This window comes from Rhinoraja longicauda, chromosome 13 (assembly GCF_053455715.1).
Source record: "Rhinoraja longicauda isolate Sanriku21f chromosome 13, sRhiLon1.1, whole genome shotgun sequence".
In the NCBI taxonomy this organism is placed as follows: Eukaryota; Metazoa; Chordata; class Chondrichthyes; order Rajiformes; family Arhynchobatidae; genus Rhinoraja; species Rhinoraja longicauda.
The window spans coordinates 5029544-5046479 of NC_135965.1; the positions used below are offsets into that span (position 1 = coordinate 5029544).

At 42.5% G+C, this 16936-nt stretch overlaps 1 protein-coding gene across 3 annotated transcripts in view; it reads left to right on the forward strand.

Moving 5' to 3' along the window:
* capn10 (calpain 10) overlaps positions 1–16936 on the forward strand; it is a 44498-nt gene that overhangs the window by 16905 nt on the left and 10657 nt on the right. For all 3 annotated transcript variants that reach the window (XR_013547996.1, XM_078410234.1, XM_078410235.1), the window contains 9 exons: positions 1177–1364; positions 2955–3172; positions 3297–3438; positions 6452–6618; positions 10509–10789; positions 12390–12592; positions 13026–13278; positions 15213–15409; positions 16406–16451. Coding sequence is in view for 2 of the 3 variants with exons in the window: in XM_078410234.1 (XP_078266360.1) it covers positions 1177–1364; positions 2955–3172; positions 3297–3438; positions 6452–6618; positions 10509–10789; positions 12390–12592; positions 13026–13278; positions 15213–15409; positions 16406–16451 (1695 nt within the window). In the remaining variant the exon portion in view is untranslated. The remainder of the gene's footprint in view (positions 1–1176; positions 1365–2954; positions 3173–3296; positions 3439–6451; positions 6619–10508; positions 10790–12389; positions 12593–13025; positions 13279–15212; positions 15410–16405; positions 16452–16936) is intronic.

The following is a 16936-nucleotide window of genomic DNA, read 5'->3' on the forward strand; positions in this document are numbered from 1 at the left end:
TCCCCCCCTCTCCCTCCCCCCCTCTCCCTCCCCCCTCTCCCTCCCCCCCTCTCCCTCCCCCCTCTCCCTCCCCCCTCTCCCTCCCCCCTCTCCCTCCCCCCCTCTCCCTCCCCCCCTCTCCCTCCCCCCCTCTCCCTCCCCCCCTCTCCCTCCCCCCCTCTCCCTCCCCCTCCCCCCCTCTCCCTCCCCCCTCTCCCTCCCCCCCTCTCCCTCCCCCCCTCTCCCTCCCCCCCTCTCCCTCCCCCCTCTCCCTCCCCCCCTCTCCCTCCCCCCCTCTCCCTCCCCCCCTCTCCCTCCCCCCTCTCCCTCCCCCCCTCTCCCTCCCCCCTCTCCCTCCCCCCTCTCCCTCCCCCCCTCTCCCTCCCCCCCTCTCCCTCCCCCCCTCTCCCTCCCCCCCTCTCCCTCCCCCCCCTCCCTCCCCCCTCTCCCTCCCCCCTCTCCCTCCCCCCTCTCCCTCCCCCCTCTCCCTCCCCCCTCTCCCTCCCCCCTCTCCCTCCCCCCTCTCCCTCCCCCCTCTCCCTCCCCCCTCTCCCTCCCCCCTCTCCCTCCCCCCTCTCCCTCCCCCCCTCTCCCTCCCCCCCTCTCCCTCCCCCCCTCTCCCTCCCCCCCTCTCCCTCTCCCTCCCCCCCTCTCCCTCCCCCCCTCTCCCTCCCCCCCTCTCCCTCCCCCCCTCTCCCTCCCCCCCTCTCCCTTCCCCCTCTCCCTCCCCCCCTCTCCCTCCCCCCCTCTCCCTCCCCCCCTCTCCCTCCCCCCCTCTCCCTCCCCCCCTCTCCCTCCCCCCCTCTCCCTCCCCCCCTCTCCCTCCCCCCTCTCCCTCCCCCCTCTCCCTCCCCCCTCTCCCTCCCCCCTCTCCCTCCCCCCTCTCCCTCCCCCCTCTCCCTCCCCCCTCTCCCTCCCCCCTCTCCCTCCCCCCCTCTCCCTCCCCACCCTCTCCCTCCCCCCTCTCCCTCCCCCCTCTCCCTCCCCCCCTCTCCCTCCCCCCCCTCTCCTATTACCTTATGGGTGGAGAGGTCGACAATAATTGGGAAAATATGGGAGGTGGGAGACCAATCTCTGACATCCCAGACAAAAGACCTCACCCATCGTTTAATAGTGCAATGCTGTTAACATTCTTGACAAAATGCATTTACCTTCATGTTGTTTTTGCTAAATCTTACATATTTTTATCCAACATAGGTGGTACCCCCTGGCCAGGATTCATGGATACAATCAGGATGTTTAAAATGTAGATTTTGGAAATTTGGACAGTGGGTTGAAGTTATAATAGACAATCGGTTGCCATGTATCAGACGCAAGCTCTGTTTTTCTCGTTGTCGCTCTGAAGAAGTGTTTTGGCTACCATTATTGGAAAAAGCATATGCCAAGTAAGGAATTTTTAGCAATCCAACTTAATGTGTAACTGACATTTTACTGTACACTTATTGCATTGAAGTGGGGTCATATAAAGGAATTCACATTCTCATTTGGATTTTCTCCAGATATATATATCATATCATATATATACAGCGCGGAAACAGGCCTTTTCGGCCCACCAAGTCCGCGCCGCCCAGCGATCCCCGCACATTAACACTATCCTACACACATTAGGGACAATTTTTTACATTTACCCAGTCAAATTAACCTACATACCTACATATGCAAGCTCTAATGTATTTTCTTTCTTAATATAAATGAGATCTTCTTGTAGCTTTTCAAGTTGTTTTTGTAATTCTTCCGAAACAGATTTATGCTTATTTTATTATTGTATTATTCATCAGAATAAAGAAACTTAAAAAAAATACTAGGACTGGTTTAATATTCAATGTTAGAATGTATTGGTGAGGGAATTGGAAAAGGTACAATGTGCTAAGTATAAAGGGATAGGTTAGCCTGAGTCAAGTATAATCTTAAAAGGCCACATAGGATGTGTGGTGAACTGGTTCACTGATTTTGCTCTTCCCTCATCTTTGGACAAACCCGAGTGTTAAACCAAAGCTAGGACTGATGCATTCTTAGTCTATCTTTCCGTTGTTTGCACTCTGCTGGGTTATTGTAATTTTTGGCCGTATGTTGCAAATTTTACATCTCTCAACATGTATTTTGTCCTTAACGTCCCAGAACATCTTGTCCTTTCTACAGACCAACATGGCCACCAGAATATCATAAATTAGATGTGCCTGGATAACTGAAGTGTTCTTTATTCCACCGTCAAGCCTTCTGATCTGCATTGCTGCTTTATGATCCTTACGTTTCTCTCACTAAAAAGTGATTCTTTTAACGTTTATTGCTTGTTTTTCACTCTCTCCTTATATTTTCAATTTCTCATTAGTTTATTAGAGTCATAGAGTGATACTGTGTGGAAACAGGCCCTTTTAGCCAACTTGCCCACACCGGCCAACAGTGTCCCAGCTACCCTCGTCCCACCTGCCTGTGTTTGGTACATATCCCTCTAAACTTGTCCTATCCATGTACCTGTCAAACTGTTTCTTAAATGTTGGGATAGTCCCTGCCTCAATTACCTCCTCTGGCAGCTTGTTCCACACACTCACCACCCTTTGTGTAAAAAAGTTACCCCTCAGATTCCTATTAAATCATTTCCCCTTCACCTTGAACCTGTATCCTCTGGTCCTCGAGTCCCCTCCTCTAGGCAAGAGATTGAACCTTTCTCTGCCACCTTCTGTTATGGTTATCTTTTGTCCCCACCAATCCTGCAAGTAAGACCTACTTATATGTAAGATGAGTTTGAGTGAGTGTTTTAATAAGTCTTAAAAGCCATTAGCAAGACTCATTTCGTAATTTTCAAAGTAGAATGAACCAATGTTTATTCATCTGAAAATGTTCTTCTATTATTAAAATATTTGGCAGCCATATCCATATATGATTAAAGTGTTTAGTTGTAATTAAGATGTAAAATAAATTTGAATTGCAATTATTTGGCAATGACATTGACATAGCCATTTATATACTTTCCAAAGACTCCATGGCTGTTATGAAATGCTTTGGGCTGGACAAGTGGCTGAAGCTCTGGTGGACATCACAGGAGGCCTGGCTGATCGATGGACTCTAAAGAATTATAGAAAAAACAATGAGAAGAATGACCATGTCAGCTTCCCTGAAAAATCCAAATTTGAGTTGATAAGGGATTTGAAAGATAAAAGCTTTATAAGCTGTTCAGTTCATGGGTCCACTAAAGGTAAAGTCAATAGTTTTAAAAATAGAAGATAACTCCAGTTAGATTGTGATCAGCCAATGAGATGGTTGGTAGATAATGAATCTGTCTTGGTGTATAACATTATTTTATGCTATTTGGCTTCCAGGATTCAATGAACGTGCAGAATTTCATGCCTTCAGTGTTAGTGACGTGAAGCAAATTAATGGACTCAAAGATGGTTATGTCAATTTGCTAAGGATAAGGAACATGTGGGATAGAAGATGTTGGAGTGGCTCCTGGCAGGAAGGGTAATGCAGTAAATATTGTCTTTTCAAATCAAATGAGGTTAGAGGTGTTTTTGCCTTTCATATTTTTTCATTGTTAGTTCACCCTATTAAAGGCAATAATCTATTGATATTAATCAAGTTAGAGCTTGATATTTTGTATATCTAGTGGGTGAGCACAATTGAGGTCCATTTAATTTAGTTTAGAGTTACAACATGAAACAGGGCCTTCAGCCCACCGAATCCACACCGACCATCTATCACCCATTCACACTGGAGTTCTATGTTATCCCACTTTCTCATCCACTCCCTACACACGGGGAGCAATTTACCTACAAACCTGAATGTCTTTGGGATGTAGGAGGAAATCAGAGCACCTGGAAGAAACCCATGTGGTCACATGGGGAATGTTCACACAGGCAGCACCTGAGGTCAGGATCAAACCTGGGTCTCTGGAGCTGTAAGGCAGCAGCTCTACCAACTGCACCAGTGTGTCACCATTGAGAATATTTTTATTCGAGCTTTACTTCATCTCATTACACTCTTGTTCTAAGATAACTCTGGGATATATATGCCTTATTGTTTGAAAACTATTTTTACCCCTGCAAATAAACTTCTGCTCAAATAAGATAAACTAAAAATATTTTTTGGTAGATAGACACAAACAACTGGACTAACTCAGGTTAGATCCTTCTATCCAGAGATGCTGCCTGTTCCACTGAGTTACTTCAGCATTTAGTGTCTATCTTCATTGTAAACCAGCTTCTGTAGTTCCTTCCTACTAATAATTTTTGGTAGTTTAGCTCCCAACAGTTGATCAGAAAGTATAATTAGAAGAGTTTTTCTGTGCAGTTATGATGTTACAGTGGTACAAAATGCATATAAACTACCGTGCAGTCAAATTTGGAGAGGTTTGTGCTCTCCAAAAAATATCAGTCATTCACAGTGCAAACCAAGACCACCTAATTCAATTCTACCTAACTTTACTTTAATTTTACCTAACAGAATAGAATCTCTTTACAAATTGGTTGAATCCAGTGCCTTTCTATTTCATGAACACATAAAATGAATTTTGTATACCTTTCAAATTAATTATTTTAATGTCATGACATTGATATCTTTATTGAAAGAAAATATTGAACAATCTATTTTGCTATCAAACATATTAAGAGAATGGTTATTCCAATATTTTTTCCAACAAATTCTCAACGGTGCCTTGGGCAGCAGGGTGCCATGGGGTAGAGTTGCTGCCTTACCAGGTCTGTGACCTGGGTTCAATCCTAACTACGGGTGCTGTCTGTACGGAGTTTGTACGTTCTCCCCGTGACCTGCGTGGGTTTTCTCAGAGATCTTCGGTTTCCTCCCACATTCCAAAGACATACAGGTTTGTAAGTTAATTAGCTTGGTATAAATGTAAATTGTCCTTATTGTGCGGAGGATAGTGTTAGTGTGTGGGGATCGTTGGTCGTTGCAGACTCAGTGGGCCAAAAGGTCTGTTTCTGCGCTGTATTTCTAAAACTAGAAATTAAAAAACTAAAACTCAACCATTAAATAACCTCTGAACTTCTGGTAAACCTGATGAGCTTTTCTTGAGTTCTGAAAAACATCTCAGCTGTCATATTGGAGATGATCTTCCACCTTCAATATTTGACACTCTAATAGCATCCTAGGAAAGTTCTCCAAACAATGGTGTATGTTTAAAATTAGTCTTTAAGGTTCAATCTGGTTATGTTTGAACTATGGCTTAAAAATATTTAGCTGTAAGCAATGACACAAATTCAGCTGAAATTGGAAATAAGATTCTATCAAATGGGCTTATTTGCTCATTTGATATGTAGACCGATTTCACCATCTATCCTCAACAGGATGCAATGGCCGTGGACTAAAAGAACATTCAACAGCCTGTGGGACCTGATTTTGTTTTTCCATCATAAGGTTTTTGTCAGTTTTTTAAAAATATTTAAAAAAAAATATTGCCAAAAACTGGACTGATACAAATATCTCTCCAGTAAATATAATAGCATTACTAATACTTATTCAAATCGTTTGAGTGATTTTTAGAAACATAGAAAATAGGTGCAGGAGGAGGTCATTTGGCCCTTCGAGCCAGCACCGCCATTCATTGTGATCATGGCTGATCATCCACAATCTGTAACCTGTGCCTGCCTTCTCCCCATACCCCTTGATTCCACTAGCTCCTCGAGCTATATCTAACTCTCTTTTAAATTCATCCAGTGAATTGGCCTCCACTGCCTTCTGTGGCACTGAAGAATTATGAATTTTGATGGAGCCTATAGGTTTGAGTTATATTTCTTGGTAATCAGTGTAATCTTAAAACAGTAAATTTATTTCCAATACACAAAGAAGATTTGTTGGGTCTAAGCTGTTGCGGTTCACAGTGAGATGGCTTGATTTATTATTTTCCCTCTTTCTTGGTTGAAACCAAATGTTCTCCAATTGGTAAAAGCTCTGCTTAGTCCAGGGAAATTACTTTAAAAAAAATGGCTCTCTGCAAATAATTAATTACACAGATCCACTGCAATAGAAAGTAGACAATTCCTCACTTTACTTTCCACAAAGCAGTGACTTCCTCCGGTTCCCTCCCTCGTTAAACTGTTTTGCCTGATTTACCTGGTACACAACCAGAAATGAAATTTATTTTCCCCACAGTCCTTTACCCATCCCATACCTTTGGAGCACGAAAAGCAAATCTCTATCAATTTTCACTGAACAACATGTTACCCATGCCATTGTGCAGAACATAATATTTACTATCCAGACTCATCCCTCAATTATTTTCCCCCTCCCTTACAGATACAAAATTTATATAATCTGAACTAATGTTTGACATGTTACTCGTTAAAAGTTAGGTACTTTAACAATAAAATTCAAATTGAGTCACATTTGTCACAATTATTGCAATGCTTCCTTTAAACCACTCCACCCATTATCCTTTGATACTGTTTTGCACTAGGCTTTTATGTAAGTCTTTCATTATAAAGTTATCCTGTTTATAATTGGTGCTATTTTTTAATAGAGGTGACGGTTGGAACAAAGTTGATGGAGCTGTGGCTGCACAGTTACAGTCCTTGGCAGAAGAGGGAGAGTTCTGGGTGGAGGAGCAAGAGTTCTTCAGGGAGTTTGATGAGGTGACAGTTGGATATCCAATAAATACAGAGGGATACATCCTCAGTCTTTTAACAGGTAGGTTTAAATATATAAATCCTTCACAATTTTGTAAAGATCAAATTTTTCGATATTTTTTCTACGTGGTATCTTTCAGTCAGAGATCATGAATTAGATCTGCTGAGCTTACTGCAAGTGATTCATCTATTGTAGGTGCAGAAATTCTGCCAGTACTGGAGCAGTTTAAGGTTTGTAGAAACTATTTTCAGAGGCACAACCAGTTGAATACTGTTGTGCAAAACCATAAACAACATGCCTAAAAAAGGCAGTGTTAGGTTTTTGCCACCAATCCATCTGAAATTCTGAATACAGCCATAAAGAAATAGAAATATAATCAGATGGGCTGCTTTAAATCTTACCACCAGACTTGCGAAATGCATTGAGTAGACTACTAGCTTGCTTCATGAATGTGCTTACATTACTGAGGGAATGCTGAGAAATGATGTTGTTGTCCAAATGCCTACTTCCGTACTGAATCTTCGGATGGAATTCTTCAGGAGTGAGGACTACTTTCTTCCACGCCAATTCTCTGGAAATGGCAGATGAGTCCTAATCAGGATCTGCAGACTCTGCCATAGCAGAGATAGGTGTTGCTTGATGAGGTGGGTCATTGTGTTGCACAGTAAGCTTGTGTGCGTGCTGTTTGCCTTTTACCATTGTGTGCTCCCTGTGGAGATTCAAGGTATTCAGTGACTTCCAGATGCTGCTTCTATGTTTCGATTGGTCACTGCCTAGCGGTTCGTATGAGTTAGGAAGAATGTTGCCATTTTTAAGAAGACTTTTTTAAGAACTATTTTTTCCCATTGGAATTTCTAGATCTGATGGAATTTGGAGTAAGAGAGCTTGTTCGGGGACTTGGGGACTTGTTTGTAGACATAGTGGGCCCTCACCCCAAGTCTGATTGAGTGAGAACAGAGCCTTGATGACTGCAGATGCAGGAATCTTGAGCAAAAAACAAAGTGCTGGAGGAACTCAGTCGGTCAAGCAGTATCTGTGGAGAGAAATGGACAGATGCCGATTCTGGTCAGGACCCCCCCTTCCGATTAGCACCTTCGGCCTGAAGAAAGATCCCAACCTGAAACGTTGTCTGTCCATTTCCCTCCACAGCTTCTGCTGGGCCTGCTGAGATGCTGCAACAGTTTGTTTTTGCAACTTGCTGTTGACCTGGGAAGAACACAGATATTGGTTTGCTCAACTTGCCGAGACATTATTGGTGGTACTTTTTCTGTGCATTGCTCTAAAGAATCAGGAGGGCAGTGTTTGCTGCTGCTCTAGACCATGAGCTTGATGTTGGATTTTTTGGAAGATTGCAGCCATTGCATTCACTATCTCTGTAGATACTTATTTTAGCATCCCAGCATGCAAACTGCCAATCCCAGCATGCAAACTGCCAATTAATGGGGATTTAGTAGCCTTGAACCTCAATAGTTTGCAGAATATTCTGTTTAATTCCACTCCTATATTTTTAAATAATAACTTGATTCCTGTGGTATCTTTGGCTGTAAAAGACAGGGCGGCACTGTGGCACAGCAGTAGAATTGCTGTTTTATGCGCCAGAAACCCAGGTTTGACCCTGACTACGGGTGCTACTTGCACAGTTTGTACGTTCTCCCTGTGACAGTGAGGGTTTTCCCCGGGTTCTCCAGTTTCCTCCCACACTCCAAAGCCGCGCAGGTTTGTAGGTTAATTGGCTTCTGTAATTTGTAAATTGTCTCTAGTGTGTACGATAATGCTAGTGTATGGAGTGATCGTGGTCGGCTAGGACTCGATGAACTGAAGGGCCTGTTTCCACGCTGTATCGTTAAAGTCTAAAGACTGATGCAACATATTTGTTTAACTGCTGTGTTGTTTTTGTTATTCTCTACAACTATTTCTCCAGCTCCATTCTCAAAGGGACATGTTCACTTAGACTGTTTTCTTTTTTACATATGTAAAGGAGCTCAATGTCAGATTTTATATTTCTTACTAATTTACCTCAGTTTTTTTTCTTCTTCATTATTTCTTCAGTTTTCCTGTTCTGAATGATGATTGTAACCAAATCTTTAAGATTACTGCAGATCCACCATCGATTTTCCCGCAACTGGTAGTCTGGCACCTCCTTTAAACCAGACAAAATTATGAGAGCACACTTGAAATCCTTCTTTAGGAAAGGAGTGCCCCTCTCCCATCATAGATGAGGCCCTCACTCTCCTCAGTATCCCGCAGCTCCGCTCTTGCTCCCCCTCCCCCTAATCATACCAGGGGCAGAGTCCCGCTGGTCCTTACCTATTACCCCATCTGCCATCGCTTACAACACAAAATTCTCCAGCATTTTCACCGCCTCCAACGGGATCCCACCACTAGTCGCATCTTCCCCACCCATTTCCGTCTTCCACAGAGACCGTTCCCTCCGCAACTCACTGGTTAATCCTGTCCCACCCAAACCACCCCTCTCCAAGTACCTTCCCCTGCACACACAGGAGATACAGCACCTGTCCCTACACCTCCTTCCTCTACTCTGTCCAGGGACCCCGACAGTCTTTTCAGTTAGGCAGAGGTTCACTTGCATCTCCTCCAACCACATCTACTGTATCTGTTATTCAGGGTGTTGACTCGTACACATCGGTGAGACCAAACGTTGACTAGGGTGATCATTTCGTTGAACACCTTCGCTCAGTCCGCCTGGACCTACCTGATCTCACAGTTGCCAAACACTTTAATTCCCCTTCCCAGTCCCACACTGATCTTTCTGTCCTAGGCCTCCTCCAGTGTCTGAGGTCAAACGCAAATTGGAGGAACAACATCTCAGATTTTGCATGCACAGCTTACAACCCAGTGGTATGAATATTGATTTCTCTAACTTCAAGTAACCCTCTCTCTCTTTCCCTCCCCCACCCAAGTCGTACCAACTTCAAAGTTGTCTTATTGAGTCTCATTGTCTCTGCTCGTTCTCACCCAGCACACAGCTAACAATGGCCTGTTTCCTTTATCATCGTTACTTTTTTGCATATCTTTCATTCATTTGTTCCATATCTCTCTACATCATCGTCGATATCTCTCGTTTCCCTTTCCCCTGACTCTCAGTCTAAAAAAGGGTCTCGACCCAAAATGTCACCTATTTCCTCCAGAGATGCAGTCTGACCCGCTGAGTTACTCCAGCATTTTGTGTCTGTCTTCGGTTTAAACCAGCATCTGCAGGTCCTTCCTACACCCCAAACTACTTTGTATATCTTTTTGAAGGAAATAGCATAAGATTGGTGGGTGAAATTGTCGTCTTCTGTTTAACAATCATTACATGAATCATTAAAATATTTAAATGCATATTGTAAAAGCTCAGTCAGATATTTTTGTCGTTACGGTGAGAAGACCAGTGATAATAGCTAGTCTGTAGTGAGTGCTACTGTACAAAATTTATGTATGATAAGACCCCTTGAGGGAACTCTATTTGTTTCATGTTTACAGTTGACAGTGTTTGTGGTTAACATAGAAACATAGACAATAGGTGCAGGAGGAGGCCATTCGGCCCTTCGAGCCAGCACCGCCATTCATTGTGATCATGGCTGATCGTCCACAATCAATAACCCGTGCCTGCCTTCTCCCCATATCCCTTGATTCCACTAGCCCCCAGAGCTGTATCTAACTCTCTCTTAAATCCATCCAGTGATTTGGCTTCCACTGCCTTCTGTGGCTGAGAATTCCACAAATTCACAACTCTGGGTGAAAAAGTTCCTTCTCACCTCAGTTTTAAATGGCCTTCCCGTTTATTCTAAGACTGTGGCCCCTGGTTCTGGACTCGCCCAACATTGGGAACATTTTTCCTGCTTGTCCAGTCCTTTTATAGTTTTATAAGTTTCTATAAGATCCCCTCTCATCCATCTAAACTCCAGTGAATACAAGCCTAAAGTTAAAATTCTATTTCTTTTGTTTAGGTAAACGTTTATGCCATACACTCCAAATTTCAGGAGAGTGGATCAAAGATCAATCTGCCGGTGGTTGCCGCAATAACTCCAGTTTCTGTAGTAATCCTAAATTCTGGCTGAGAATCCTGGTTCCAGGTGAAATGGTTATTTCAATTTTGCAAAAAAAACATGATTCAGGCAAGACTTGTCGGGTTGGGGATGCTCCTGTGCATTGGCCTAATAAGCAAAGGACCACCACTGCTGGCCTCCAACAGAAACGTTACCATGCCATAGGACTACATGTGTGGAAGGTACTTGCAGCTCAAATTGTTCATACCAGAAGTCAATAGTCATATGAAAAGTGTAGATGTAAACCACATTGTCACTTATTCTTACATTTAGGTTGTAATGGTACAGACAAACTGCTTTTGTAAAATTATTCAATGCTTTTAAGAGCAAATTTGAATTTTAGTGCAGATAATTTCTGTAGAATAACAAAGCAAAAATGCCTTTCTTGACTTTGAGTCGTAGACTTGTACTGCCCAGGAACCAAGCTGTCAACCCACCATGTCCAAGCCAGTCATTTTGCCCATCTATATTAATTCCATTTACCCATAGTATGACTATATCTTTCTATACTGTGCCTATTTAGAGGTCTGTCTAAATGCCTTTAAATGTAGTGATTTCACTACCTTCTCTGGTGGTGTGTTTGTGATATCAACCATTCACGTGTTAAAAGAAAATTTGCGCCTCAAATTCCCTCTAAAACTCCTTCCATTAAACAGATCCCCTCTTGTTTTTGATACCCTGACTATGGAAACATATTTTGATGATCTACCCTATCTGTGGCTCTCCTCACCTTGCATATATCCAACAGGTCAACCCTCAACCTTCTGCCCTCCAAAGAAAACAAACGCAGCCCAGTCTTTCCCCATTATTGAAGTCCTTGAATCCAGGTGGCACCTGGTGAATCTCATCTGCATTCTCTCCAGCATTCTCACACCCTTACTTTAGTGTGGAGACTAGAACAGCACACAATACTGTACTTCCAAGTGCGGCCAAACTATTGTTTTGTAAATTTGCAACATAATGTCAACATAATGAACATTGACTTTCCTAACTTCAAGTAACCCTTGCTTTCCCTCTCTCTCCACCCCCCCCCCCTTTTCCAGTTCTCCAACCAGTCTTACTGTCTCTGACTACATTTTATCTCTGTTTGCTTTGTTGTTGCCTTCTCCCAGCTAACAATCATCTATTCTACATTTTCCTTGATCTCCATTCCCTTTGTCCTGTTTTCACACCTTCACACTTCCTTATTTATCTATTTCCTTCCCCCTGAAGGCAGTCTGAAGAAGGGTCTCGACCCGAAACATTGCGCATTCCTTCTCTCCAGAGATGCTGCGTGTCCCGCTGAGTTACTCCAGCATTTTGTGTCTATCTTTGGTTTAAACCAGCATCTGCAGTTCCTTCATACACGTAATGTCACATTTGTTGTATTCCATACCTTGACGTATGAATACAAGCATACCATATGCTTTTTCACCAACCTATTAACCTGTGTTGACACTTTCAGGGAACTATGGACGTACTCCTGAGTTCTCTGATCATGGACATTCGTTAGTACACATTTATTGTACATGCCCTTCCTCTATTCATTTTCTCAACTTGCATCATCTGGCATATGTCAAGATTAAATTCTATCTATCAATGCTCTGCCCAATATGGCATTTGCTCTATTTCCTGCTGCAGGCTGAGACTACTTCCCTGTTTAAACATTTCTTGACTGAAAGAGATTAAATCTAGGCAAGAATTGAGTGTGGATTACATTAATGTCAGGATATGATATTAATCATTCCGTCTTTTTGGAAAGGAGAAGAGTTTTGTCGTTCTGTTCTCTGTGTGAAACTCTAGGTGGAGAAAAAACGATTTAATTTGCAGAAAACTGTTGCCAAGCCACCCACCATTTCAACTGAATGCCATACATATGACAGAGAAGTAAAACTGCATTGTGATCTTACACCTGGCTACTACCTAGTCATCCCCAGTACATTCATGAAAGATGAAGATGGAGAATTTCTACTGCGTGTGCTTTCAACAGCTAAAATTTCACTGAGGTAAGAACGGAGAGATTCAGCATAGACATTAACTAATTGGGGTGGAATCTTTACTAATTTTCAAACTGTTTAGGTAGCTTTTAAAAGAAGAAAATAATGATCAAATCCAATTTCTCTTTAGAAATGGGTTGATTTGGTATTATAAAAGACGGACTATATCATACTGTCATGTAGGCCTATATGATACTGTCAATTAAGATAAATTCTGTCTGACCGGTTTTTGCTCTCCTGAGTTTTTGACAAATTGATGTCAGAATATAACAATCCTTGGATGATTTGATGGAGAAATGTTCGGAAATAAATGTAACATATGGGATGGGATGTGAATTCACACCCCGTGTTATTTTGTCCCACTAATAATATTTTGCATGGGTTGTGAAACAATATGCTCATATCAAAAAAATGAGATTGATAAAATGCTTTCTACCTTTAGTGCAGTGAAAGCATCTCATCCACTGAACAAGTTTGAGCAAAATGCTGAAGGGGAGTGGGAGATAATACATTTCACGGAATCATGGATCAAAGGAAAGAGTGCAGGTGGAAGTAGGAATTTTCCAACTTACAACACTAATCCACATTTGTCGTTTGCAATCCTCTCCAATACTGGCACTAGGAACGTTAGAATAACACTATGCCAGGAAAACTTTGATCGACAGTTGCTGCCAATAGGATTCCATGTTTTTCAGGTAATATATTTTGCATAAGGTTGAAAATCTAACTGGGCTGAAATGAGACCATGGGTTGGTTTAATTTATTGTGTTATTGTCAAGTGTACTGAGGTACATTGAAAAGCTTTTGTTTGCATGCTATCCAGTCAAAGAAAAGACTCTTCATGATTACAATCAAGCCAAACACAGTGTATAGATGAAGGATAAAGGGTACACCATTTAGTGCAAGGTAAAGTCTGAGTAAAGATAGTTCAAAGGTCTCCAATGAGGTAGGTGGGAGTTCAGGACCGCATCAGAATTGGAACAGAATTGAAAGCATCATTGATTGAAAGTATTCTTATTAATTTGAAGTGATGTTAATCAAGAAATACTGTCTTTCTTTCTAACAGTAGAAACATAAGAAAGGTAAAAAAATATATATATTTCTGCAGAACATTTAAATAAATTTTCCAAAATTGTTCGAGAAAAACAAAATGTTTATTTTTGGAAAGTTAACTTCCATTGGATTATTGGACTACCTCTGCTCAGAGTAAAGTTGATAGATCCTGCATGGGAATTGTGGTCACTTCACATCCCACAGAACTGGAATGGAAGCAGGCCATCCTCAATCCTGGGGAACTCTATGAAGAAGACAATAAATAATAATACTAATGTTTCCCTTGATAGGGACTTTGTCTCACTTTGCCAAGATATAACAACACTTTATTGTCATTCGGCACAACACCGAACGAAATTTCAGCAGTCACAAGACACAGCAAAAAAGAAAAGAACACAGGACACCCGACCCCAACACAAACATCCATCACAGTGACTCCAAACACCCCCTCACTGTGATGGAGGCAACAAAACTTCCCCTCTCTTCCCCCCGCACCCACGGACAGGCAGCTCGACCCCTACCGAGGCAACCGACACGCACAGCCCCCGCAAGAGGATGGAAGGCCCCGCGGCCGAGCCGCCCCGGGCACCGAAACGTCCCGCGGCCGCACCGGGCGAAGTTAAGTCCAGCGGCCGAGCCGCACCGGGCACTGAAACGTCCCGCGGCCGAGCCGTGCAGGCGATGTTAAGTCCGGCGGCCAAGCCGCACCGGGCACTGAAACGTCCCGCGGCCGAGCCGCACCGGGCACTGAAACGTCCCGCGGCCGAGCCGCGCTGGCGATGTTAAGTCCAGCGGCCAAGCCGCACCGGGCACCGAAACGTCCCGCGGCCGAGCCGCGCTGGCGATGTTAAGTCCAGCGGCCAAGCCGCACCGGGCACCGAAACGTCCCGCGGCCGCACCAGGCGATGTTAGGTCCAGCGGCCGAGCCGCACCGGGCGATGGAAGGCCCCGCGGGCGAGCTGCGCCCCGGGGAAGAGACCTAATAAAAGAAAGGTTTCCCCCCGCCCCACCCCACCCCACCCCCCCACACCCCACACCCCCACCACACATACACAGCCAAAAACAGAAACAAAAACCATCCCAACACCGACACAAACAAAAAAAAGAAAAAAAGACAACAGACTGCCAGAGAGCCGCAGCCGTGAGGCGCAGCCAACTCCTCCCACATATAATGATGGGAGCATGGAAAGAGCAATAAAGAAATCTCCTATATCTCAATAAAGATGAAAAGAATAAATAAATCTTCTAATGTTATCCCATAGTCAAACCCAAATTAAATTCATTATTTAAAAAATTCTACTTTTGGTTCATTTGTATTCAGAAAATACAACTGACTTGTTCACGACTCTGTGTATATATAGCAACTCTGAACAAGATGCGTTGAATAATTTACCTATAATTTTCCTCCAAGTTTTGTTTTATTTAATTCATTAGTATTCTGCATCATTGATTTCCATTACATTTTCCTTCCCAGGTTCTTGCAGTGCGTTAAAAGCCCATTTCCTCCTTAGTCACTTAGGTTACTGCTTCAATATTAACTGGTGATGCTGTCTTTCATTTGTGTTGCTTTGTACAGATCGACAACAGTAAAAATATAAATCAAGTATCTTGTCAGCTTGTGGAGCCAGTGATGAGTTGCGTGCCTCATCGATACACACAAGAAGTAACCCAACTTTGCAGTCTGACAGAAGGGAATTATATGATTGTTCCTTCCACATATCTACCTGATAGTGAAGCACAATTCACAGTCACCGTAGAAATAAAAATAGACAGGTGAGAATACAAAAATGTATTCAATCCATACACTTTCTTATTGACCTGTGGTATTGATTTTTTTAAATGTTGTATAAAAATAACACTGTTATATTTCCCTCAGCTTGTTAATATTGTTGTCCTTTACCATTTGCATGGGATTTAATTCAAATTGTGGCCAAACACCATGTGTCAATACAAACCATATGCAAATTTCAAATACAGTTTGAATAGTATAATCTGCTACAAAAATACAATCAAGATTGAAGAATAGTCGGATCATTTAGCTTCAACCAATCACACTGGGAGAGACAAGGATATTATTTGTTGCATCCATCACAGATTTTTACCTATTTTTCATCAGGCACTACCCTATATATTTCACATCTTTCGGTGAGAAGAGATATTCATCTGAGCTGGACCAAATATGAAAAGTTAGGCAAAGTCCACTAAGATAATTTCTTCTTGGAGCAGAGAGCGGCACAGTAGAGTTGCTGTTTTACAGTGCCAGAGAGCCAGGTTCAATCCTGACGACCGGTGCTCTCTGTGTGGAGTTTGTACGTTCTCCCTGTGGGTTTTCTCCGGATGCTCCGGCTTCCTCCCACATTCTAAAGATGTGCAAGTTTGTAGGTTAATTGGCCTCTGTAAATTGTCCCCAGTGTGTAGGATAGAACAAGTGTTGGTCGTCGTGGACTCGGTGGACTGAAGGGCCTGTTCCCATGCTGTATCTCTAAACTAAACTAAACCCAAATTTCTACTGAAAACAATCCTCAACATTTCAAGATCTTGAGCCTGAATCTTAACTGCCACTCTTTGGGAATGGGTTGGGTTCAGTTTGTTTGCCTATTTTCTATCGAGCCAGTGGAATGTCACACCCCAGGCGCTCCATTACTACAAATTGGGATGATTTGTACTTACTGAATTTTTGTTCTGATAATAATCAGTATTATTTTTAGGTTATATAATAAGTAATAGATTATTTGATGTGAAATAATATTATGTTTATTGTGAATTTAGGAAGCCATTCCAATGTCAAGAGGACTTAGGACAAATAATCAAAGAGGTATGATGGACTTTTATTCTCTTGAGACATACACTAGTAGATCAAGCAAAAAAAAGGAACACTACATTCGGTAATTAACTGTATTCTGCAAATTACGAGATATAATTAATTTTATTTGCTGAAATGTCTTTCCCTGTCAGATTACATTATTTAAATATTTATATTATTTCACCCAGATGAAGTAACAGGATGAAGTAAAACGGGCAATTGTGAAGTGGAGCACTTTTAAAAAGGGACAGAAATATTGGCCCCAAAGTCCAATAAGATACACCTCAGATAATCTGGCACCCTGAGGTAACTCCTATTAATACCCAAAGACACTTTAACATTTTTAGAACTTTCTGACTATCTCACTGAACAAACCAATTATTTACCATCTGACATGGAAAGGTATTTCAGCAAATATTATTCTCAAACAGCTCATTTTGACCTACATAATGCAGCTAAACTCTGATAATCTGACATCCAGTTATTTAAGAAATCCT